At 33.2% G+C, this 27811-nt stretch overlaps 1 protein-coding gene across 1 annotated transcript; it reads left to right on the top strand.

Moving 5' to 3' along the window:
• Positions 1-621: 621 nt before the first annotated feature.
• Positions 622-27248, top strand: LOC142141513 (short stature homeobox protein). Its single transcript, XM_075200060.1, has 5 exons — positions 622-1135; positions 3983-4191; positions 10183-10240; positions 12302-12390; positions 24747-27248. The coding sequence occupies exons 1-5, from the start codon at positions 868-870 to the stop codon at positions 24990-24992; spliced, it is 870 nt and encodes a 289-aa protein (XP_075056161.1). The 5' UTR covers positions 622-867; the 3' UTR covers positions 24993-27248.
• Positions 27249-27811: the final 563 nt, after the last annotated feature.

Here is a 27811-nt window from a genome sequence, read left to right as displayed (position 1 = left end):
TGTTCCTAGTTATGGGTGACGTTGACATTTGCCGGTGGTCTTAAAAATAAAAATTAAAACATCAATTCGTGATTAAAATGAATCAATTTAAGATATTCAAATATTTTATATCAAGAAAATATAAATGCAATACTGATTCGTTTCTGGCGACCAAATCGCCATTGTTCTGTTTAAACACACACACATGTAAAGCAACATGCAAAACAGAAGCAATTACACAAAACTATTATAATCTACAAAGATCCCGCAGTAAATCAATTATCTGTTTCAATTGTCTTCCACTGTTATTTACTACCCTACCACCATTGCACAACAAATGACACAAGACAGTTGCGTTTAGCTCCAGTATGTTTTACTCACAGTGCTGCTTAGAAAGAATCTCCTGATTATACATTTCTTGACTTTGGTGTGTATTTTTTTTTTCAGTGTACAATTCAAGAATGCAGATACCTGATTTCCCCCTGACTGTCTTTTGCTTGCTTTATTTGTCTTTTTTCTCTCTTTTTGGAGCAGCTTACTTCTCTAAATCAAGGTGCATTGATGCCAAACAGTGATGAAATAAGAAGAAAGCCAATTGCTGGACTGAGGTGGGGGATAGCTGCTAGGAATCCGCCTGCAACTGTGGAGAACTCAGTAATTGCTGGAGACAGGGAGAGCTGGGGGCTGGGCTGAGGTATCCATGTATAAATAGTGTGATCTCAAATTGAAAGGCATAAATAACAGCAGGAGTGATCTAACCCTATGCAGTTCATCCTCGACGTGAAAAAAGGGGGAGAAACAATAAAAAGCTTCCAGGGGACGTGTAGATCTCCTAGTGAAAACCAAGTGGATCTCTGTGGATAGGTGCTACAAGATCACAGGGCAGCCATGGAAGAACTTACAGCTTTTGTATCTAAATCCTTTGACCAAAAAAACAAGGATAGCAGTGGCAGTGGTAGCAGCAAGAAGGAGAGCATTACATACAGGGAAGTTTTGGAGACGGGCTTGGCTCGGGCCAGGGAGCTGGGGAACTCTGATACAAACCTTCAGGACATTACAGAGAACAACAACCACTGCTCGCTGCATCTCTACAAAGAGCACACAGACATCGACAAAGACAAGCTGAAAGACTACAGCACTACCAGGATTTCTGAAGGTAAGTATTTGAAATATCTATGGATGTAACGCAGCATATCTATTGTACTGGATTCCTGCTGCTGTGCTAGAGAAGGGTCAGGAAAAGTTCCAGCCATATAGAGACACAACAGACATGCAGTGCATGCAGAGCAATTCTGATTTTATTCTGTGCTGTGTTCACTCGTGGGAACCTGGACAGCTTATGACAACTATATTATACATTAACAACACGTCGATTACAGTACACCCAACATAATACATTCCATATATTGCATGAGGCTGGCAGAAGAGTTTACAGATATTAATTCATTATGAACGATTTCACACATTTTGTTCTATACAGGCCTGATTATGCATTACATTCCATTTAGTAAAGTAGCTTCGGACTGTAGTTTGGTTGCAGGCTAGATACATTTAGTAATTTGTAGTGTGTTTTCAGCAAAGAATCAAAGCCCCATCCATACCTTATTCACTGCAGATTGTTTTTACAGCAAAGATCGTGATGAAATATGTGTCTGAAATGAGAAGGGCGTGTGGCTATTTTCGGTTCTGCTGTTGTTAATGTTTTCGAAGTTCCTGGCTGTGTAAATGTTAATGATAGGGGATGATTTGACAGTGCGGCCCAGTGATACACTACAAGCAGAGAGACGCTCTCTATCCCTTAATTGCACTCAGACCCATCAGGAGGCCAGACATATGGGCAAGACTCACAAAATAGTTTTTGACCCGGGCACACAGGTGTCTCAAACTGCTATCATGGCAGTTCCATACTAAGAAAAAAAAAAGACATATTGCAAACAGCCTGCAAAACATGTGGCTGTGGGGGAGAGAAGGCCAAAACGTTTTCATCTGCTGTGACTCAAGGTGAAACTAAATTATAAACAAGACATGTGAGAGAGCAGGATGGATGCATAAATGAGTTTTCTGTTACTATGTATTTCCCTTGTGCTAGTAAATACCAGCTGTGTAAGGCAAACATTACAGTTTTCATACATATACTTTCACACATCTCTATTTACAGCATTCGTTATGTGTTTTTCCTACTGTAAGATAACTTTGTAATGTATACATTTTCTACATCCTAGGTGAAAACTGAACAATGAAAGGCCAATAAAATAACAAATGTATTTGTGCCTATACTACAAACTAAGCACAAGTTTCAAATAAATGTATTGTTACCGAATTAATCATTGCAGCATTGAAAATTGCATCAAGTATGAAATTGTGATATTTAATGCAATGCCAAATGTCAACACGTGGCCGTGATAGACTTATGAATCACACTAAGGAGAAAATGGGATCCTCTTTAAATAATTAAATGTCAGTATACTGTCTCGGTCAGCTGTGTTCTGCGATTGCTCAATTCGCTGTTTGTAAAGCCACTTGCATGCAATGCTTTTCAGCCTAACTGCAAATGTAATAAAGTTTAAGTGTACTGAAAGAACAAAAGGATTAAAAGATGATTAAAACTTCATAGAAGTACTCTATAAACACATGGAAACAATTACACATCCATTTTCTTTACAACCTTTGCAAAGTTAATTTTATATAATGGATTACATCAACCTGAGAGAAGTTTTGTACAGGAGTTTCAAATAACTGCCTAAAAAAGAGTCTTCGTGTATTTTACAATTTACCTAGAATTACGATTTTTAAATATTCAAACACTACCAACAATATGCATTAAATAGTACCTGTACACAAGAAAAGGAACAAAAACAATATTATTAGTTATTATTATTATTATTATTATTATTATTATTCTGATGTGCAATGTTTTATTTTGTTTATTAATATTAGCATGTTTAAAGTTGTATATATCACACCACTAGCATAAATGTGTTTATAGATAAAGGAAAATGCTTGGCACTTGACTATCATATTCCTAATTGAGGCTCCATTAACCCCCTCCAAAGCCACTTTCTTGACTTGCTGATTGAAGAAGCATTGATAAAAGCTGGGATTCTGTACAGCACTGTGCTGTGTTAGTGACAGAAGAGCCTACTGAGAGACATTCTTACACTTACACTATTATACTATATACTGTACAATAGTCCCTCCTGATTATCTATCTATCTATCTATCTATCTATCTATCTATCTATCTATCTATTCCCATCTATATTTATTTATAGAATTTACTCGACATAGTTGATTTTTTTTAATCAGTTTATTGTATGTGGATGAAAAGTTAAATATAATTATAATACGAGTCATTCCTGAGATTTAAACAAACCACAATGTGAAAAAATAAGAACCCAAGAGAGCGGGCACAGTGTAACATTTGCTGTTAATCTATTTATCATATGTAATGAAACAAAATTGCAGAGTCTGTAGTGCCATTGACTGGATTCATTATCATTATTAAATGATTGCAAATAGATACAAATCCTTGATCCTTTTGTATTTGCATTCAGTATGTCTACAATTGATTTCTTTGCCTGTGTGCTCTACACTGCTATTGGACTAATATAAATCGATTGAGAATACATTAGAACATATCTGTTAGAGCAGAGTAGTTCATGAAATACATGACGGATGAAGAGTAATTATTAAGATGGTTGGCTTCTTCCTACAAAATGACAATCAAACTTCATCGATCATTTTATTCTAGGGCCAAATAAATAATAACTATATGAGAAAATACACATTGTTAATTGTAGTTCATACATTGGGTCATTTGTCATAAGGGTTTCTCCACTTATTGCAAAGAGAGGAGGGGGGCACATTTATCAGAGAGACTGTCTGTTTGAAGCAATAGGGGGATTTTGCTCCATAAAACTTGCTGGAGTAGTAAGAAAGTAAAGCTTTGATTGCTGGTCCCCACCGAGCTGTCGCATTAATGACACTGTCTTCATTCTTGCCAGGGATCTACGAGTGTAAAGACAAGAGAGAAGACGTGAAATCAGAGGATGAAGATGGACAAACTAAGCTGAAACAGAGGAGAAGCAGAACGAATTTTACATTAGAGCAGTTAAACGAACTTGAGAGACTGTTTGATGAAACTCACTATCCTGATGCTTTCATGAGAGAGGAGCTGAGTCAAAGATTGGGACTTTCTGAAGCCAGGGTACAGGTAAGGAAAACACCGAAGAACAGTCAGTTCCCTGGCATATTCTAGATGTACAGTAAGCCTGTTGTACAGTGCATCACTTGTGTATTATCTTGGCATTCTGGTAACAAAGAAAACGAAGAGCCTGTATAAATGCAAAGTATCTGAAATTATGGGGATGATGAGGTTCATTCAAGACACGTGCATTCTTTCTGTATCTTTAGTAAAAGCAACACACATAGTGATAAAATGTTGTTATTATTATTATTATTATTATTATTATTATTATTATTATTATTATTATTATTATTATTATTCCCGTTCTAATAAGAGACATTAATTTCCCTCCTATTTATGCATATACAATGTAGGCAACTAGATTCCAGTATATTTAAGCTCCATACTAGTTTCTGTATCAAAAACATTTTGGCACAAAACGCAGATCTCGTCTTATTAGTTTTCAGCACAATTTTCCACCTTATGTCGTTGCCACCGCCGAATAAAATAGGCCTCTTTAAAAGGTTATTTGGCTGCTTTGGGGCTGGATTATCATGAGCCGGGGGGTAAAGGTGCCCCAGCTGACCTACTTGACAGGCATATGGATTTATGACATCCAAGTCTATCCCATCTGCTCCCTCGCTGCTTTGAAAGTGCTGGAAACACAATCCTGAAAATTATTATTTAGTCAGTAAAACGTATTTACGAGCTTTTAGCTGAACGGTCGACGTTTATGACAGGACGCATTGAATTAAATCTCTATTAGACATAACTTTTCCTGTCTGAGAATTAATCGATAAAGATAACAATTCAAGGACTTTAAAAAAAAAAATGAAAGACATAGAGGAATTAATTGTATGTAAAACAGAAGAGCAAATGAAGCATTGCAATTATATACAGAACTGAAGCAGCCACAAATATCATACCACAATATAATAGTGATGATAATTACAGAATTATATACATATGATAGATGTGTGTTGATGGAAGCCAGAAATAACGCCTTCGCGGAAACAGAAAACGCAACAAAAAACCCAAAACAAATAAAAAAAACTTGATATAAGTATTTACAAGGAGGATATTTCAAATGCAACAAAATATAAATAAATTAAAATATGTGCTAAGACAAGCACGAATCGTCTACCATTTTTCTTTTTTGATTTGGTATAGATGCGGACATGGGTGTGTATATTAAAATATCTTGGCCAAACTAAGTTGTTTATTACAAAAGCACATCACAGTTGCAGGGGATGTTAATACTAAACTTGGTTCTTGTGGAAGATTGATCTAACCACACTACCCAAAATGAATTTACAAAAAAAATAAAAGAGGTGTCTTTTTTATTTAGCTAAAGGGGATATCAACTTTTATGTCATTTCCAGTTCTGATGTTGAAGATCTGTAATATCTTCCAGTTCCTTGATGTACTGTTTCTATAAAAACAAATTACTTGTAATTTAATTTCGCACTCCCTCTTTTAGTACTTTATTACAGAGTAGCACCTTAACAGGATGTTCAAAGTTGCAGAAAATTGCTCCTTAAACTGCTTTCAGATCTTGAAAATCTCAGCCAAAATGTCTATATTGATTCAGGTGGGGCATGAAAAAAAGGGAGCTTTAAAAAAAAAATCTGTTTGCATTAAAAATAGTTGGATATTTTCAGAAAAGGAAGCTAATTATGTGACAGAAAATAAGAGCATTCCTAATAACGAGTATTAGCAAATGAAAATAAGAGGTGGAAGGGTTTTAGAGGAGGGGCACCATATAGGAGTAGAAGACAGGGAGGTATTTTTTTAATACTTTCTTGCTTGTTGTAATAACCGTTCTATCAGCACACACTGTCCTTGTTGTTAGAGGATACAGTTTCAATTTAGAGTGGAAATTTGCTGTAAATAAATTGATGTTCCTATGCCTGCCTGGTCCTTATTAACCTTTTATTTTTAGCGTGTCCTGGAACCCCATACCACCCAGCTGTCAGGGTTATAATTGAAAGTTATGAGACCATAGTGAGGAGCAGGCAGTAATTCAATTACAAGAAATATCTCTTGGTTTATGGTGCACAGCTAAATTAAATGTCATTATTCACTGTCTCTAATGGAAATCAAAAGGAAATCAGATTAGAGTATTTGTGAAAGAAATCACTGAGTGATCCTTAATGAAGAAATAACTGTCTAAAACAGTGTACTGCGCTTTACTTAGCATATTCGTGCCTAATTGGAATTGATCGCAAATCGCGCCAAATACTGATTTATTATTGCTTAACCTACTGGCTAATTTATCACTTTTATTTCTCATAACTTGATTTTTTTTTTTTACATCTCCGATAGCTAAACTCGCTTCATTTCTCACACTCAAGTCGTTTTATTATTTCCAAAGGTCCTGTGCCAATGTGCCAGGAGCAATCCAAAGCGCATCCACAAGATGACACCATATCAATATAAGATAATCATATTACACGCTGATTGTGCGTATACAGTTCTCTTTGTTTGCAAGATCTACATAAACAACAGGGTCTAACTCGGTCTCTCATCCTAGTGACTTTATTGTGTCCACCCAATCAATGTGCTGGTGGACGATAAAGGAGATCAGTATCTCAGGGTCAAACATAGATCGTTGAGGAGCATGTAAACTACATTGCCCCCTTTCACACAGACCCCCTATTAAACCACCAACTAAAGTCTGATAGGAATGTTCAGGACATCTAATCACACACAGCATAGCGTGACATTGCACTGCGGAGTATTGAGCACTGTGATGAATGCCTTAAGAGAGTTTCTTTGCACTAATTACTGGCTTGTAAATGACCGTCATTAAGGCAATTGAACAAAGCTTGGAGGGAAATGCAATGCAGACAGCGGAGCTAGAATTAATTAAACGGTAGGATCACTTGACAGACTCTAAGCACGTCCAAGTTTGGGGATGTTTACAATAAGTACATGTTGTTATGGCTATGTGCGCTTATGTAAGAACATTGCAAAGTGTGATTACAACTTTGGTGTCACGGTGAATCAGCTCTCACCTTTCTGCGGACACTAAGGGAAGAGATTTCCTTCTTGCTGGCGCTGACTGCCTTGTTTATTGACATTGATATTAGGAACTAATGATTCTGCATAATGCGTCTGAAATCGATGTTGATTTTTATGGCGAGAAAATGAGTGAACTTTTTTCATGTAATATTTGTAACAGAAGTACGCTCACATTACCTATTTAGCAAGCAATAGAGGTAAAATTAATTTAGCCCAGTAACTTTATTTTTAAACGTCAAAAACCCTGTATAAAATGATCGTAGATAGTGTGGGACTATTGCGCTTATTTAAACCACACTGGTAACATGTTTACTGTTTAAGCTACTCTGACTAAATTACTTTAGAATGTAAGACAGGTCCGTGATCACTTCACCTACCTTAAACATTACGTATGTTGATTATTAACAATTAATACTAATTAATCTAAATGTAATTTGTTATATTTTGTTTGTGTATGAGATGAGGTAGATAATTTGGAAAAAAAATTGGAAAAACGACTAATCTTTACTAATAAAAGTAGAAGCCCAGTTTTGATTTTTGAAAGAAGTGTAGAAAAATAAAACGGTATTAGAACATATGTGGACACAAACAGACCCACCTGAAAGCAAATTTGTAAGATTGATCAGAACTGCCAGCCAAATTAGTTTTGTAGCCAAATTAATTAATTAATTTTAGAATATAGGAAAAATCCTGTTTCTGCTGTATATGTGCATAACATTGGTAACAGTATCTATCTATCTATCTATCTATCTATCTATCTATCTATCTATCTATCTATCTATCTATCTATCTATCTATCTATCTATCTATCTATCCATCTCAGTAATTTATTCTACTGATATATTAATGATTGCATCTGTATTATCTGTGCATTATCAGCATAATAAATTATGAATGGCCTTTATGGTTTAGGAAAATAAGCAATTGTAAAACAAGTAATCAAGTCCCTCTGTAGAATCAGAATGTTGAGTATGTAAAAATGATTAAGCACATAAAATAGGAAGTATCTTAGCTTGTCAATTTATTGAAAACAAATGTCAGTTATGTAACACTGAATTGTTATTTATTTTGGTTTATTGTTTAGACAAAGTAATTCTATCATTTAATATATATGATTTATTTAATCATATGACATAAGTGTAATAAAGGGCAGGCAAAGTTTAAGTTTAACACAACCTGATACTGTAGATATACTAATTTACTAAACTCAAACACAGCACACTTCAATGATTTATAGTGAAAGATACATGTATGTATTATACATTTTATTTCTTAGGGTAGTTATAACATTATATTTACAATGAGTGTTATGAATCTACTATTGGAGCATATTTGCAAATTAAATCTTAGGAAGAGTTTAATCAGGTGATATCAATTAATGTAACACATGTTTATTTAGAAGTATAGGAATTTCATGAGATGGGTGTGATACCCTTGACTTTAAGGGGTATATTTACTAAACCGCGGGTTTGAAAAAGTGGAGATGTTGCCTATAGTAACCAGTCAGATTCTATTTATCATTTATTTAGTACATTCTACAAAATGACAGCTAGAATCTGATTGGTTGCTACAGGCAACATTTCCACTTTATCAAACCAGTAGATTTTCAACATTTATATTTCAAACAAATTGTAAATAAATGCCAAATATATAGGTATTTTGCCCAGGAATAGGCTACAATTCAAATAGCCCTGTAAAGAGAAGCTGGTGCTAATACTTCTGCAATAATAAAAAATATTGTGTTTTAGCTTTACAGTAAAATATGCAGCTGTTATAGCTGCTTGTGGTAGATTGCTTTGCAGTGTATTTACTGGAAGATGAATGAAGCATGAATGGATGTTAGACTCAATTGATCACTCTAAGGGGCACACTGTCAGTACCCGTGGCACTAACTTCAATGCCGGATGGACCTTTAACACAGCTTAATGCATGTTTGATCTGTCTGACATTTTAAGCCAGTACTGTAAGAACTGACACTGTTGATGCTACATTCACCTTCTGGTGAATGCAGCATTACTTTCATAGTTTAACTATCCATTCAGTCTATCTAGTCTGGAGGGAAGATTCCAGTCACCTGTATTGACTGCTTTTGGCTAAATTATCTTTTATAGATACAGGGCCTGATGTAGAGTCGGACGCAAATCCAACTGACCAGTACAAAAAGCACTTTTAACCAAGGATCCGTCTCAGTTTGCACTCTGACTGAGACGGATCTCCCGTTTGTACCTCTCTGCGCTTAGAGAAGTGGAACGCGGAAGGTAGTGGGCGAGCCTAGCACTCTAAAGGCGTGTTCAGGCTCTGTACATGCTATGCTGAGTCGAAAGCAGCTGCAAATAGGTCCCTAGGAGATGTATCTTTTGCGGGTGCTTTATGCTTTATCCTGGTGCAACAGACATTGCTGTATTAAAAAAATAAAATGAAAAAAAAAAAATTACATTTAAAATAATGTGTGCACCCCCTTCCAAACAGCATAACCAACCCTAGTGCTGTTTGGGGGGAGAGGCACATTTTTTTTTCTTAACATTCATTTATTTATTAAATTATATGCTGTACAGGGCCGCTCTGACTGATACACTTAAGTGTATCATGCACAATGGCCCATAAGAAGGTTAGAGAATTGTGAAATTTGCATAGTATTCCAAGTCACACAGATCTGTTATACTTTCAGTGTAAATTGCATCTGACCCTACATCAGGCCCACAATGAGAAATATTTCACAAAGTTGAACAGAAAAAATATAATATAAAAATAGACATACATTGTTCATGACAATTGTATTATATACCACTTGTATTGTACCATATATGGATGTAAATCAGATATTAATTTTAGTAAGCTTTTTTTCCCCATAATGGCACAGAAGATTGGACCAACATTTTCACCAATTATGATGACAGTAGTCCTATAATCCACAGATGTATTTATTACCTACAGCCATGTTACAGACTACCCCTATAAGCTGAATGACTTAACCCACTAAAATATATTTTATAGGTATGGTTCCAGAATCGAAGAGCAAAGTGTAGAAAACAAGAAAATCAAATGCATAAAGGTGGGTATGGTGAGTACCTCCAAATTCGCTGCACTCTTGACTCGACAATCCAGGTAGTAGAGGGTTCTTCTATTATGTAATTACATTATACAAATGATATGACTACCAGTCACTTGGAAGCAAGACTAATCCAAGCAATCCACATTGCATTTGTTAAGGGAAGAATATCATTAATATTTTACAAAATGTGCTTATTCCTGCACTTATTTAAATATTTACCTTTTAGTACATAAATCTCACATGATAAAAGTTATGCAATGGTGAGATGATAGTAATAGAAATTGTTGGTGGGCATTGCATGAAAAATATTTTAGTGAAACTCTGCAGCATAATTGGATTTAATGTTGTGCACATTGGGCCTGAATTAGAGTTGGACGCAAATCCTTCTGATCAGCGCAAAAAACAGTTTTGGCCAAAGATCTGTCTCAGTTTGCACTCCGACTGAGACGGATCTACCCGTTGCACCTCTCTGCTCTTAGAGAGGTGGAACGGGGAAGGTAGTGGGCGAGTCTAGCAATGTAAAGGTCGTATTCACGCTCTTTACATGCTATTTTGAGTTGAAAGCAACCACAGATAGGTCTCTAGGAGACGTATCTTTTGTGGTGCAAGAGACCTTGGTATATTAAAAAACATTACATTTAAAAAAAAAGGTTGTGCACCCCCTCGCAAACAGCATAACCAACCCTTGTGCTGTTTGGGGGAGAAAAGAGCAAATGTTTTGTTGTTTTTTACATTTTTTTTTTTTTAGTAAATATCTGCTTTAAAGGGCGCTGTGCATTAAACACTTGCACGCCGAACCATAAGGCAGATAAAGAGGTGTGTTTGTGCAATTTGCACAGTATTCTAAGTCGCAAGGATCTAAAGATCCGTGCCACTTTAAGTACTGTGTAAATTATGGAATGCATTTTATACTTCATGATTTACGTGTAAATTGCGTCCGACTCTAAATGTGCGCTTCATTTAGAGCTATGAGTAAATTCAACTAGAGGATGAAGAGTTTTATCTGGATAAACCATGTTGCGAGGCAGGGGGTGCAAATTCAATTTTCTTTTGTATGCAGGGAAAAAGTAACTGCTTTTGCATGTGGCAAAGTTGCACCTTTTTAAAGGGATTTACTCCTAAATCCTAACTTACTCCTAATGAGGCCCTATATGAATAAAATATAATTACATCCAATATTAAAAGTTTAGTTTGGGCTAAACATCATCCAAGAGTTTACTTACCTAGGGTCCAACATTTACAAGATTCAACAGGTCCTCCAACATCTTGCACCCTCTGGCACCCTCCGCTTACTCAGGCTGGCAGCATAATATCAATGGACAATATGCTACCTGTCTGAAGAAGGAGAGCAAAAAGAGTCCCACTATGTCTGCCACGCTCTCCTTGCTCCTGCCATCCTGGTCTTTTTCAGAGAGGCAGTATGCCATTCACAGACAACAAAATGTCAGCATTAGAGAGAGCAGAGGCCAACGTAGCGATGCCAGGAGTATGCAGTACTTTGGCCGGCTGCTAAATGCTGGATCCTCTGAAACTTTTTGGTGGTGTTATTACTTAATTATTTGCACAATTATAATAGCATGCCCACACCTTCCAAAAACCTGAATAGTTATCATTTTATAAAACAAGGCTCCTTTTTAATAAATAAATAAAAATAAAAATTTGTGCGAGTTTCTGCTAATAATTAACTGGTCATACATAAGAAGTAACCTAACATGGACTCTTCTGAACGAGTGAATGTGTTCCATAAACTGATGCCTCACTATGTACATGCAATTAATTAATTTCATTATGGTGGCACAGTAGGGAGATAAAGTCCTTGGAACATATTTCAGTTCTATTATTAAAATATATAACAAAACGTATCACTTTCATAAATGCAGACATAACACGCATTGGTAAAAACATTTAGTGATATTGCCCTTAACAGTGGTAAGCTTGGCACCAGTTCTTCTATTGTTACTGGGAGAGTGTAAATAATGCTCCTTCATAGCATTCAATACAATCACCACCCGAACTGATATACCTATATATTGTATTTATATATTTCTCTTTATGTTGTAGGTGTCATTCTAGGAACAGCAAGTCATTTAGAAACATGTAGAGTTGCACCATACGTGAACATGGGAGCACTGAGGATGCCTTTCCAACAGGTACAAATATACAAATATATACAGGGACAATGGATTGTAATATTGGAACAATATATATATATATATATATATATATATATATATATATATATATATGTATGTATATATATATATATATATATATATATATATATATATATAAATATATACTGTAAAGGAAGTAGTCCGGTATACGGTGCTTTAATTGTATGGGGAGCTCAGGAACTCAATCAGCCAGCTACAGAACTTTTGCAAATCTTATATGTAGAGTTGCACCATACGTGAACATGGGAGCACTGAGGATGCCTTTCCAACAGGTACAAATATACAAATATATACAGGGACAATGGATTGTAATATTGGAGCAATATATATATATATATATATATATATATATATATATATATATATATTGCTCCAATATTACATATATATATATATATATATATATATATATACCGTAAAGGAAGTAGTCCGGTATATGGTGCTTTAATTGTATGGGGAGCTCAGGAACCCAATCAGCCAGCTATAGAACTTTTGTAAATCTTATATCCCTGTTTTAAATTTATTTATAATAATTATAATGTACCCACCACCTCTATTGTTACGCACCTGATTTGGGAACACTTTTTAGAAAGAGTCATATGATAAGACAGACATCACTACTCTCCAGATATCGGTGATGATTGTGCCCCTTTAAATATTAAATGGACAAGCGGTGATGACTGTTGTATTTACCCATTGCTCCTGCTCTTGCTTTATCTATCCTTTGGTGTGGCTTTGACAAGAACCATCAGAATTTCAAATTAGAGTTGCCATGTACACGAGATCTATTTGTGCTATATTTCAACTAATTTTCAACATGTTCAACATTGTTACTTTTAGATAATAATTCTTAACTTATTTTCCAGAATGGCTAGAGAATGTATTTAAGACATGAGCTGAGTTAATGTGTAATGAATATAGGTCAGATATTTTATTTTTGCTTTCTTGCAACATAACATAAGTGGAAATTTAGAGGTGGCGGCATAGAAATTTAGAGGTGGCTGTATGTAAAATGCAAGTGAATGGAATTTGATGGTTTTACAATCAAAGCATTAAGATAAATAGCAGTATAGCATTCCACCGTATACCAGCCCACTTTGACCGTTTTATAAAATAAAATAAATAAAAACTAGGCTTCAGGCACAGTTCATCTGTACAGGGCTTAACTCCTGAGGTTACTTCAAATACCATTATAAACTGAAACAACTAGGATTTTTAATGAATGCTGGAGTGATTACTGCTGCTGTTAGCCAAATAGTGATCAATAACCTGTTTATATAGATATTATTTACAGTTCTTTTTATAAGGGTTAATGCACCACCATGTATAAATTATAAGGACGTTAGACATCACAGAGGAACTCAATGACCATATAAAGCCGCAGGGCAGAAGGCCAAATGCTTTTATAGAAGGCATGCAAATCCAAGGTCAAGTCTATTATCCTTATAATGTATAGTAGGGGAATGTTATCACTGTTAATACAAACTTGTTCAAAATTAATACAACAGTGGTAACATCAGAACTGCCTATTTTATGAATCTACAGCAATATTAGTATCAAATGTATCATATGTGTTCTATATAATGCCATAAGGCATATATGCTTGGAAATAATATCAGTATAAACAATTGTTAGTGTCAGCAATTCAGAAATCATTACAATAAAATACTTAATACTGAAGATTATAATTACACTATTTGTGATATTACCCTAAAGTTTCATGATTGACATTAAAATAGTAATCTTTTGCTCAATAGGAATTTTGAGAAAGGGGCAAATGCATAAAAATGTAAAAAAATAAAGGTTTTATTCGCAGAGGTGGTTATGAGGCTGCACTGCAAGGGATGTACCCTGTGCATTGCCACAGGTATTTCTGACTCTGTGGAAGCCCATAGAGCCTCTATATGGCTACAACAGGGCTATGACAATTATTGTTACTCAGCCAATATTTTCCATGGGGCTCCTTTTGTTACATCAGTTTATAAGAGAAGTGCAAGAATATGTGATTGAGAAATGAAAATGTGAAATTGTGCAGACATGTACATTTCTCTTGCTGTCCGCACATCAACGGAATGTCATACAAAAGTGCTTAAATAAACCATCCCAATGTAAGAGGGTAGCATAATCCAATGTATTCACTTAAAGAGAAAACTTTTGCATTGCCCTACAAGACTGTATTTATCTACTTCATAAATTACACCCATTGTCATTTGTATTGCTCTTGTGGACAGATTATTATGAAAAAAGATAGCTACACTACTCAAGGAAAAAACAAAACATTATTCTATACATATGTTGTTACTGAAATAAGCAATATTTCGGTACCAAGCTGTATAACTTTCAGCAACTTGACACATCTGAATTCACCTTCATCCTGTTCAATCAGATGTAAGCAAAAAAAAAAGAGGTTAGTCTTTTAGTTCACATCTGATTGGTTAGAATGGAGCTGAAAATAGATCTGACAATCTGACTTAAAGTTTCACCTTTAGTAATTCCCCCCAAAGTCAATTTAACTAATATGTGGGCTGCCAAAATTGTGCATATTTTCATTTGGTGGCAAACTGCTACTAAACTGTAGCTGATGATTTCTGCACAATTCAATGTTTCAGTAGAATTTTGGCAAGGAAAGAGGCTGATTTAATTTTATTTAATTTCCAGATGTGGAATGTTATGCGTTTGAGGAAAAAAAATAATTTAGTAAATCTAGGACTAAGTACTAATATTTTATAAGCAAAAGCAAAATTTCTCATATTTACTAATTCACTTTAATTATAACACATTTTGCAAAAATGTGAAATATTGGGGGCATTTCTTTGAAGTATCAAAGCTCTTCTTTGTCTTCTGTTAAAAAGATAAATATTGCCACTCATTTTCACAATACAATCAGTACTTTATAAGAGTCTGTTGGCCACCTAAAGTCATATTGACTAAAATGATGTTTGTATGGAGAAAGTGGCAAACTACGAGCATACATGTGGTTGCTGGACAGATGTCCAAAACAAATGCTTTCAATCAAGTTCATTTTTCTTTGGCCATTTCAGCTTCAGAGTTTTATGGTACAAAAAATGTAGATAAACACAAGGACCTCATAACAAATTTACACTGTGCCACACACAATCTTAGAAGAGGCTGCAAACATATTTCATTTTCTCTGCTAGTAATGAAATATAGCCTCATAATATCCTGCATATATTACTGATAGAGGTGGGCTAGGAAAGAGATAACATCAAGTTCTACAAATGTAAAATTACTATCAATGTTGCTGCTGTTAGCTGGATTTACATGTTATGCCAATTTATTCAAATCACTGTAAAATTGTCCTTATTTTTACTAAAATTTTATAAAATTAAAATATGGTAATTACAGTTTTCAATGGTGTTTAAAACTCCAAGATGCTTTATATGCATATAAATTGTTTATGTAAAAAATAACACATTATCATTTTACTATATATAATATAAATAAAACTGTACATAATGAAATTCCAGTTGTTCCTCAATGGGTAGTATGATTTAAAATGTAGGCTCTCGTGGGCAGGGTCCTCTCTACCGATTGTCCCATGACTGTCTACTGTCTGACTCCCTCGTAAGTCCTGTCACGTCTTTTGCTGCACTCTGTGTGAGTTCACATAGCATTACTCTGTGCTACTTATGTGTATTACCTCACCTTTTTACTTGCTTCTGTATCCGGCGTTAGGGAATCTGTGACACCTTATAAATAAATAAATAAATAATAATAATAATAATAATAATAATAATAATAATTTAGTTCAATACTCAAGATAATTGCATAGATTTTAAGTTTATTTAATACATAAAGCGCCACTTAACCCCAAAATTGAACATTTCAGATTTAAACCATTAAGGTAATTGAATTGTTAATCAACTATGACTATGTTAAAGAATATTACCTCCCCAGTCTATTACAGACAGCTTAACATATCCCCGCATATTTTGGACTGTGTACTGATGGGATTTGATGCAGTTCAAAAAGCTTTAATTACAGTCATTTGAGTTGCTGTGACATCACTATCCCTGCTCCGGTGTATCAACCTACCAATCCACAAGTCTACCAGCTTCCATTCACACTGTCTGCTCTGTCAAAGGAGAACTTCCACCGTAGCATTGGAACCTGCCACAAAATATTGAAAGAGAGGATATATTTATTTAAGTATAAGCACCCCAGCAATTGCACTAGTCCAGTGTGGATCTGCTGCTACCCAGTGACCTCCCTCCTCCTATTTGACAATTTCTCTTGCACTCAATTGCATATAACAGTTTAAGGAGTCATAACTTTTAGGAGGACATAACTGCAATTAAGTCTGTCAAATCTTCAGATTTGCTCTACAGTCTCCAATATTAAGATGGCGTTTGAACTTTGAGAACATGCCCTATAATTAAAGTTCAATGAATTGTTCACAAAGGATAATGGTTTAATATTACATCTCATAATCTGACACAACTGATGGAAGAGCAGTTTGCATGCCTACTTGCATTACAAAGTATTGGATGGGTACATTAACAAAGGATTATGTTTACTATTTAGCCAAAATGAATTATTTGGTTATTTTTATCTAGGCTTCATTATTTATCATTTCATAAGTTATTCACTAAAATTAAAATGAATAAGGCATCAAGATTGTTACTCTTGGATCTTTACCTAGCTGTTAGGAGTTTTAGAAGTGGTTTACAATATAATACAACAATAGTAGACCCCAAAAAATAACTATCAGAAAAAATGTTTAAAGACAATTTACCAAAAAATTATGTCTATTAATAATGCCCATATGCAAGTTTTCACACAAAAGTCAATTATTTACAAATGATCATATGAAAAGAAAAATAGAACAAACCAATTAATATAATAATTTGGAATGATGGTCTCAAAATCAAGCCATCATCCACTTTAGTAACATTCAAATGTGAGTGAGTATGCAACTGTGACTTGTGCTTGTAAACAACACTTACAATCTCATTTCCGCTTACAGACAGGAGTAATAAAAATGCTGATCTGCTAACTAATCTAGTGTAGCACCTTTTGGTCCCCAATAATACCCAACGCGTTTTAATAAATAGTTTTTTTTTCATAGACTCATCTAAAAGAAGCACATGCTAAATTTGATATGCTTACATTAGCATGATAAAGTGGAAGTAGATCATACAGAATAAATATACAGCAATCTATCTATGCACAATTTATTGTGGATTATTATTATTATTATCGTAGATTTGTAAGGCGCCACAGTGCTCCGCAGCGCCGTACAGTAGGGAAGGCAAGAACATACATAAAACAGGACATACGTAAAACAAGAACAGACAAGTTGGAATGAATTTAGAAATGAAAACAAAGGGTATGGAGGACCCTGCTCATTAGAGAGCTTACATTCTAAAGAGAAGAGGGCACAGCTGAAACAAGAGGAGCAAGTGTGGCTCAGAGTGGAGATTGGGATAGTTGTGAGGGTGCATTAGTTTGAATAGTGTTATCGAGGATAAGGTCACCTCTAAAAAAGAGATGTGTTTTCAAAGAGCATCTAAACAATAGAAGACTTTGGGACAGTCTGATTGAGCGTGGTAGGGAGTTACATAAGTGGGGAGCAGCAAGGGAGAAGTCTTGTAGGCGGGAGTGAGAGGTGGTTATCAGAGACAAGACAAGGCGCAGCTTAGAGGTAGATCTAAGAGGGAGGGAGAGTATTTTGATATGAGATTTGAGATGTATACAAGGGTGTTGTTGTTGAAGCTTTGTAGGTAAGGGTGAGTAATTTGAATTTGATTCTGGAGCACACAGGGAGCCAGTGTAGGAATTTGCAAAGTGGTGCAGCAGATGTGGAGCGGTGAGAGAGGAAGATTAGTCTTGCAGCAGCATTTAGGAAGTGTGGATATATGGGTGAATGCCAGATAGCAGGAGGTTGCAATAGTTAAGACGGGAGATAATGAGAGAATGGATTAGAGTTTTGGCAGCATGTTGAGCAAGAAAAGGGCGTATTCTGGCAATGTTTTTAAGGTGGAGTCGACAGGACTGGGAGAGAGTCTGGATGTGAGGAATAAAGAGCAGGGCAGAATAAAGTGTGACACCAAGGCAGCGGGCATGGGAGACTGAGGAAATTGTGGTGTTATTGACAGTGAGGGAGATTTGAGGGCAGGTGGATACCATTGCATCAATATTTCCTCCACACTTCTCTCTTGTAACTTGTATTCTTCTTTAGAAGTTATATTACATTATGAATGTAATCAGTTAATTAAAGGAAATGTGGAAAACATAGTTAAGGCCTGATTAATAGATTGAGATGCATGCCATGTGCCTATAGTTGCTGGAGTGCGACAAAAAACTATCAATTCTTACTATAAAATGTACTACTGGCACAGCTTATTTTGGTTCACATTGTGCTATTATCCTCATTTATTCAAATTCAAACTTAATTTTTACATGTAAACTATTATTCAATAATTATCATTCTTCATATTATTCAATGGCACATTATTCAATAATTATCATTCTTTTTTATGCACTTGCTTCCACAATTTTTTTGGCCTCAGTAATTAAGTAAGGTTGTAAATGTTGTTTTATGTGTTCAATATATGTAAATAAATATTCAGGTAAATACAGAGGTCAGCCATTTAATTTGCCAGAGGATCCACCTTACTAACTAGTAAAATAACTTAAGATGGAAATGAATAAAAGTGCTGCAATTTTATCTATGGATAGTTTTATCTCTCACCTTTGTTTCTTTACGTGAAAAAGGAACCAAACTGATAGCCTTAAAATTTAATGTTAAATATTTAATTTCCTTTTCTAATTCCACATTAAAGATAGATAGAAGGTTGTTTCTCAGCAGTTTTTTATGCTCAATAAACCACTGTACTGAGACATTAAACAGCAATATTAATGTGGAATACACAACAGTACCAATAGCTCACTTATCTCTAATATAAGCTTCCAATTATGTTTTTAAAGCATCTCCCAAAAAGTATATATTCCGAGTATAAAATGTGTTTTTTATTTTCAGCTAATTTTCACTTGGCAGTGGTCACCATATTTAGATTTCCGCTGGGCCAATCATAGCACATGATTCTGGGTGGACATGCATTTTATTGGCAATTACGATTTCACATATACTACTGCAGGTATGAGATTTTGGGGCAGGGCTGGGCTTTTTTATTTCAGTTATATTAGGTCTGTATAAAGTATTAAAAAAATAGAGTTACAATTGTAACTCCACACTTTACACATTTACCAGTTTCATAAGGAGGCCCGCTTTATAATCTCCTGGGGGTAATCAGCAAATAAGAAACAGCCATAAAAATATTTTGCATGACATTAAAAATGGTGTGTCTAGTTTGTATTAGGTTGTACAGAAGAAACTGCAGGGTGTCTAGTTAGTCTAAGATTGTACAGAAAAAAATCCACTCCACACTTCTGACATTATCCATAACATATAAAAATATCAGCATCAGTATTAGTTTTACTACAGGAGTATATTTCATGATACTTAAACACATTACTCTGTTTACAGTTCCAAAACCCCTTCAAGTTAAGAGAAAATAAAAATATACTTTTTACTTTTAAAGTTTTTTCTTAGCTTGATTGGATGTTTGAAGCACACACAGATCCACACAGCTAGAGTAAAATATATGCCTTTAATAAATCATCGTCTAATAATACAGTGCATCATAATATCTTGACTATAATATTTGGATTATAATGAATAAAAAAGTAGAGCAGAAATTAGGTCAATAAGACAAGGTTAGTTATACATTTCCTTATCTGTCGTTACTGTTATCCACTTCTAAACTGCTTTAGAAAACTATTATTATGCTTGTTTTAGTTTAAAAGCATTGTTCTTATTCATTTTACAAAGAAAAATATAATGACTTCAAATACTATATACTGCTAATTTTGAAGAAAATACTGATTCTAAAATACAATTGCGGTGGAAAATATGCTTAGTAAATTTAAAATAATTTACAAATATTCAGTTTTGGCAAAACTATTTTGACAGAAATGTCTATCATTTATTTTTTTTAAAAAAAGAATAACAAAGTAGTGATCAATGAAAAAATAGTACATATAAATATAATATAAATAGACAAAAATCAGACATCATATATAACATTAGCTAAGTTCATACAGAATTTTGTAAGTAATGCAAAAAAAATAAAGCTTTCAGCTATAGTCAATGCAATATAAAAAATATATATTCAACTCCAGTAAAGCTCTGGACAAACGCAGGACATATTATGAAAATGGAAAAGTTAAAAACGACTAAAATATGTATGATAATTTTCAATATATGAGTAAAATAATAATAACTATAAAATTAAGTGTTTATAATATGAAATTTAGACTTGCACATTTGTAACATTGCTATATTTAAAACAGCAATAGTGTGTAAGATGTTACATAAGATATTTAACTAAAACAATCAAAATATAAGTAAATATATTACATGGCTAAGAAGTGATGTATATTCCCTTAAACATACAGTAAATATACTTCCATATCCAGTTTAATTGGAAGCCAAATATGAGTATAGAAACATTATTTTATAGCTAAAAATATAACTAAAGTACCAGTACAGTAAGTTCTATATTTGTTAATGAAATATTAAAGCAGTTACTTTAATATATACAAAAAGTGTGTAATATAATTAGTTAATATAATTCAAAAATATTCTAAATGATGCTTCTTCTTTGTACATTATAATTAAGATGTTATCTGTAGTTCACTAATTTGTTTGGCAGCAAAATGCATGGAAAAAATGTTGTCAGGAAAAGTTTAATCCTAGACTAAAACTTGACATTTCCCCTTTCCTACTGCATTAAATGATCTGACCTTCATCTATGGTGCACACATTTGCATTAACTGTCTAAGCCTAGATTACAGATAAAACAACCCATGTGAATATTAGATTATCTCTCCCTCCCTTAATTTTAAATTAAAATATTATTTAATATAATATGCTGAGATAATATTGTATATCTCGATTTCAATGTTTAGTAGAATCAACTTTGTTGTTCTTATTTTAGTTTTGTAAAAGAAAAAAATAATTGATTAGATAACAATGTATAATTAAAGGTTTTCAGCAAATATTTAATCAAGAGCATACACATATTTTAAAATGCTGCTTCTATGTATTGTAGCAGCTAGGCCTGATTTTACATTTATATATGACAGCAAGTGTGAAAATGATTTTCTGTAAAGTAAGTTTGCTTATCTACTTTGCTTGTGATTGTAATCATTCTACTTTGGCACATGCTTACATTTGCAGACAGATTTGCAAATGGTGCAACTTCTCCCAGCTTGTCAGATCTATGCTTGACTATATTCCTCTAATAAGTTTAGGTTAAAAAGAGCTAGCATTGATGTATACATCTCTAAAACGGCGAAAACCTCAAACATATAGTGAAAAATTACTTTGTACTCTTTAAAATCAACATGTTGGGCTGTTACTGTTCATAAAAAAGTAAGATTAATTTAAAAGGTAGGAATATTAGACAGAAGGAGCAGAGATGTATAAACATACTATAAAACAGTAATCATTATCAACTGAATAATTGTAAATACATCTATATATTAGCCATTCTAAACTAGTTTGATCTGGAAAATAAATGAAAGAAAATTAACCACATCAATATCAATGGCATTGTTTAACTCTAGAATTAATGCTTGAATAATTTTAAAAATAGTGAAACAAATGCATGTATCAAAATGTTCAGAACATTTCCAAGTTTTATTTTAAATAGCTACAGTACTAAAATAAATGATAAAAATATATAATTTATTACATATAGAAAAATATAAATGTATTTACATATGTATTGTCAGTTGAAATAAATAATAATAAAATGATAATAATAATATTAAATTACATAATGAATTGTTAATAGCATTTATGTTAGGAATTATTAAAAAATAACAAAATCTGTATATATATATTTTATTTTAAAATTGTCAATATATTTATATTTAAATTATCTGATTATTTACTGTTTTATACTTTACCAAATTACTTTAGTGAAAATTCATTTTAAAATTAAGAAAGCTCATATCTTTTCTTAATCCAATTTAAAAATAGCTAATTGGGTAATAACCACCATTTTTTTTAGAAAACTCATAAAGAAAATAATTTTATTTTATTTTTCTGAAGAGAGTGAAAAAAATCTTCCATAGTTATATGAAACGTGATTATTCTTTACAAACAATTATACTGAGACTAACTAAACTACTTTATATATAATCTCAGGTAATAGATTATACTGTACTAATTACTTGCTTTTCTGCATCATTTTAAAATATTACTATTTTTTTATATATACTAATAATTAATCATAATTTTATATTAATAATAAAAGTGGGAATGCCAAGCAGTGTTTTTTTTAGAATTTATTTTAATTTCAACATCCTGTCACTATAGCATGGCATTCTTTGGCCTAGCTTAATTTTAAGAAAGTTGTTCACTACTTTTTAAATGTTTTATGTTTCAATTAGTAAAAAAAGAAGATTCACTGTAAAAAGATGCAAAGTAGAGTTATTATTTGAGGTTTTATTTGTTTAAAATGTGTCGCTACTTATTTCCATAAATGCAGAACATTCTTTGGTTAAGTCTTAAAAAAATGCTACCGTGAAAAGATGCAGGTGTCATATATCCAATTTCTGAGATGCAGAATGTGAAAAATGTCTACACCACATACATGAAGGGAAATTATTACTGTTATAAGCTATTAGGATTTTTTAATTTCATTGGGTTGCTGCAATATTTTCATCACTGTGGCCCTAAATTCACACCTTTTTAATTTTTATTAAAATATAATATTGAAAGATCATTTCACAGTTTGTGGAACCAGCAGACATTTACCAAAAAGTAGGATTTTTTGTTTAATCTTTGCCACTTTTCTGGCATCCTGATGCATTCTAATATAGTTTTTGAGACAGTTTAAATGTTTCAACATAAATATAAATCAGTTGCGTGTAATGAAAAGTTATGAGTTAGGAATTTCAGAAGGCAATAAAAGATGCAAACAAATTCCCAGCATAGTATAGAAATTGGTTGAAATGTATGTTTCCATCCTTAACACCTAAAAAAGAGAGATATCACTTTTGTTGGTTAAAATTTGTGCCACTGTAAAGAAAGAGGTAGAATATCCAATTTCTATATGTTTTAAGTAATAGTATTTAGGCATTATTATATGAAAACTAACTTTGAAAATAAATATATCTGGTTTTAGCTCTATAAGCAAAATAATTTTATTTTGCTATCAATAAATATTTTACTCTATAGTTTAAGGTAATTGGAATATGTGCAAGACTACTAACACATCATATGTTATGACTTTTAAAAGAATACTGAATAAGTGCTATATTGTTTCTTTTTACATGAAGTGCCATTCCTATAAAAAATATTTATTTATTAGCATGGATTGGCCAGACTGGTGTCATTCTTCAATATATTTGATATCATAAAATTATATTTATTATATATCCTTGTAATTTGTGGCATTAAAGTTGTGTAAACCAATAGAGGACTAATTTATGTTACAAAAACTATGCAGAATATACAGTAATTAAAGTAAGTATGGCATTCTTTATGATAAATGAGTTTACTCTAAAGGGAAATAATTTAAAACAAATCTATATATTTCCTATTTGCCTAATAAAAGTTAGGATAACTTTCACTATTAATAATTCTAATTCTGACTTGTAGGAACATGCAGTGATCTAATCTATATGCAAATTATATAAATATGTTTCTTTCTTTGTTGTTTGATTTATAACAAAAAGCTGCATTTAAATGGAGAATCTGGGTCTCTGCTGAAATTGATGAGTCCCAAAGGATGAAACAGCTGTCTTTTCAATAAACTCTACAATTTGCTTTCTTTCTATTGTCAAGCCTAAGTTTTTTTTAGCTGTAAAGCACAGCTCACATTATTTTATTGGACATGCAGATTGTGTGTAACTAGTCACAATCATAGTTGGAACCGCATTCATTATGTAATAAAGCATAAGGATATGAGCAAACATTTTTGAATAAAGTGATAGACATGGACAAAATTGAAAAACTTCTCAAACTAAGCATTTCCATATAACAGTGTGTAATATCCTCTGAAAGCTGTATACATCATATGCCATGCCCTTGTAAACAGATTATTTGACTAGGTGGACATATTATGAAATTTTATGTACTTATTTGATGACCTAATGTGCATATTCAAATATCCTGTAGTGAAATTGAATTGGTGTAGTGTCCTAAATCCACCCTGATTTGAAAAATATTTACGATTCATATTTTATCATGTTTAAAACAACTAAATGTGACCTATGTTTCTTCTTACTTCTAGGTCCAAGCTCAACTACAATTAGAAGGAGTAGCCCATGCACATCCACATCTTCACCCACACCTGGCTGCCCATGCTCCCTATCTAATGTTTCCTCCTCCACCCTTCGGACTTCCAATTGCATCACTGGCAGAAACAGCATCTGCTGCAGCTGTGGTCGCAGCTGCTGCTAAAAGCAACAGCAAAAACTCTAGTATTGCTGACCTGCGGCTCAAAGCCAGGAAACATGCAGAAGCTTTGGGGCTCTGACACTTCTAGCCATTGTAAAACAGTGAACTGACTTCCTGATTCCCCTTTCTGCCATTACATGACTCTTCAGACACCAAATGTGTTGGTAAAAATGCTTTGCAATTGTAAAAGAAAAAAATGGGCCTGTACCTGCTTCTCTAGAAGATCGACAAAGAATATGGAGGATACTTAACGAAAGACATCATTTGGTTTAGTTCATTAATCTCAAAATAAGCTTGAATTACATATCGTGATTTTTTTATGATGTTTTGTGATCACAATGATTCTGAACCTCAATGACAGTAGGAAATAGTTAATAAGTTAAGAACTTAGCCTTACATGATTCGGAGAAACATGCTAACATTTGAAGAGGAATGGAAAATAGAGAAAAACTGAGATTTTTTTTTTACCCTTGACAACAAAAATGGACTGACAATTACACTATTGGCTGCTTTCAATTTTTCTTCTGCATGTTTCTGAGCAAAAATAAATAAATAACGGAAAAAACATATACGTAGATCACTATATTGTACATAACAGATCATTGGGGCTGGTCTCCATTAAAATGGCATCTCTTTGTTGCCAATGGTATTATTCCACTGCCGAGAGAATCTTTCTTTGTAGATGCAGTCTCCCAAACCTATAATGGAGTCTTGGATGTGAAACAAAACAAGAACCACCCTGCATACTGTGTAGTTCCCTTCTCACAAAAGCAGGCAGCAATAATGTATTTTTTTCCAATGATCATTTTTTGGAAAGGAAAAATAAATGCTATATTACACCATTTATTGGTGCTTTCAATCATTGAAAAGTAAATATTTAACATTTCACCATAGAGACAGCATATTATTTAATATTACATAGCATCATGTGCTTTGTGCCATTTACCTGTAAACAGTCGCCATGTCCGTAATACAGAATTAAGTAGATTTGGAAATCCCAGAAATGTTAATTTATTGGATAGGGAAAGAAGATGTAAATGCGATGTCAGGAAATAATATTGATACAGAATTAATTCTAGTGAGATGCAATTAAGTGCAGTAAAGTGCAATACTGTAAATATTATAGATTTAAAGAATCAAATCTTGAAATGTTGATAAGTAAATTTGCCTTCACCTAGGCCCAGCCTTATGTGCTTTGCTTGGGTGTTGCAGTTCATTTGCCAAATGAGTATATTCCATAGGAATGGATAAACTAATATTGTCTTCTTCCTTGTATGAAGAAAGCTGCCATGGTTTTTAGTAAGTCAATGTGCCATATTATAATGATCTCGACTAAAAATCTGGCATGGTGGTTTTTATTTCTGTTTGCCAATATTTGTAAGTACAAAATTTTGAAGTGGTCAAGTCCAGAATTAAAACATTACGCTGGTTGCCATACACATTGCAAAAATAAGGAATTTATGTTAAAACAAATACCAAAGTGTTTGCTTTTTTAATTTAATTCTAATGTAAAATCTTCTGTCTAATATACCATGTTATTATTTGCTCTAAAAAAGTTTTTTTTTCTGTTTACCTGTTTAAAAAACCAAGAAAAAAGCATTTCACCATTTTAAGTTTGGCATTTGTGTTCGGTACATACAAGGCAGGAAAATCATTCTGTTTCTTTGTAAAAAAAAATGTAAGTGGATGTTTTATTTATTATTCTGTTTGAAATTTTATAATTGTGTAATATTTTAATTATGTTGAGTGTAAATTTTACAATGCTTTGCATTTATTTTTATATTTTGGAAATTCATTGCTTTTGCAAAATATTGCAGGCTTTTAGCCAAATCTGCAAAGAGACTTTTTTTCTGTCATTGGCTATACCCATATAAATGTAGCCCTTTTAATTGTAGCTGGAGACATTGCTGCATGTGATAAATTAATTACATTAATTTGAATAATGTATATTGCATTCTCACATGAATTGTTAGATCCTTTCATGCTAAATATACGTTAGCATCATGTCAACTAGTACAATTAGTTGGGCTGCATGTATACACATTGTATGTCTGGGTTAACAGACATTTCAGGGATCGTAGATATGAAGAATAATAGCCTGTCCAAAGTCAACTGTTATTAAAATCTGTCATATTGCATACTTTTACATTTTCTTAGCCAAACTTCCATACCAGCATGCTTCAGCACAGATTCACTAAAACACGTTATGTTCAGTTTGAGAGTGTATTTTGGTAAATCACATGGTATGAATGTACATCTCGTACAACAAGTGGAACATTAATAAACGTATAAATATTTGCAATTGTGAGTTAGCCAGTGATTAAAACAAACTTTTTTAAGATCTGCTGTGATTCATGTGGCTTGAAGTTAAATGCTTTTAAAACTTTCAGGAACCAACTTACAGAGTTCTCACGACAGCACTTCTTGTCCTCATGTGTAAAATGCAGGATGTGGCACTAGTAATATGCCCCATTTCCATATACTTTAAAGGATGTTGGATAACTGTTTCAATAACACATTTTATGTGTTACCTGCAGGAAACAAAATATGTCGTCGGAATGTGGGATATGGTACATATGTATTTAACGGCCAAGTTAACAGAATCCTAATAAAAATATTTTGCTATACATTATTAATGAAAATTACTTTTGTTTCAGTATGTTACATAAAATACTACTGCACTCATTATAAATTAGCTGCCTTTCCAAACTTTATGAAGTGTCATGATTTTAATAAGGAATGCAAAATAGTATTATCTCCTTGTTTCTAACCTGGCTTGTGTTTTGCATTTGTTTTTTTTACTAATAATGACACAAAGATGATAATAATGACACTAACCAACCTTGCGCCTCTATTACATAAAAATAGCTGCAGAGTAAAACAACAATAATTCCCCTG

This window comes from Mixophyes fleayi, chromosome 2, assembly GCF_038048845.1.
Source record: "Mixophyes fleayi isolate aMixFle1 chromosome 2, aMixFle1.hap1, whole genome shotgun sequence".
In the NCBI taxonomy this organism is placed as follows: domain Eukaryota; kingdom Metazoa; phylum Chordata; class Amphibia; order Anura; family Limnodynastidae; genus Mixophyes; species Mixophyes fleayi.
The sequence above is the reverse complement of the archived record's forward strand: the minus strand, read 5'-3'. Positions and strand labels throughout refer to the sequence as shown.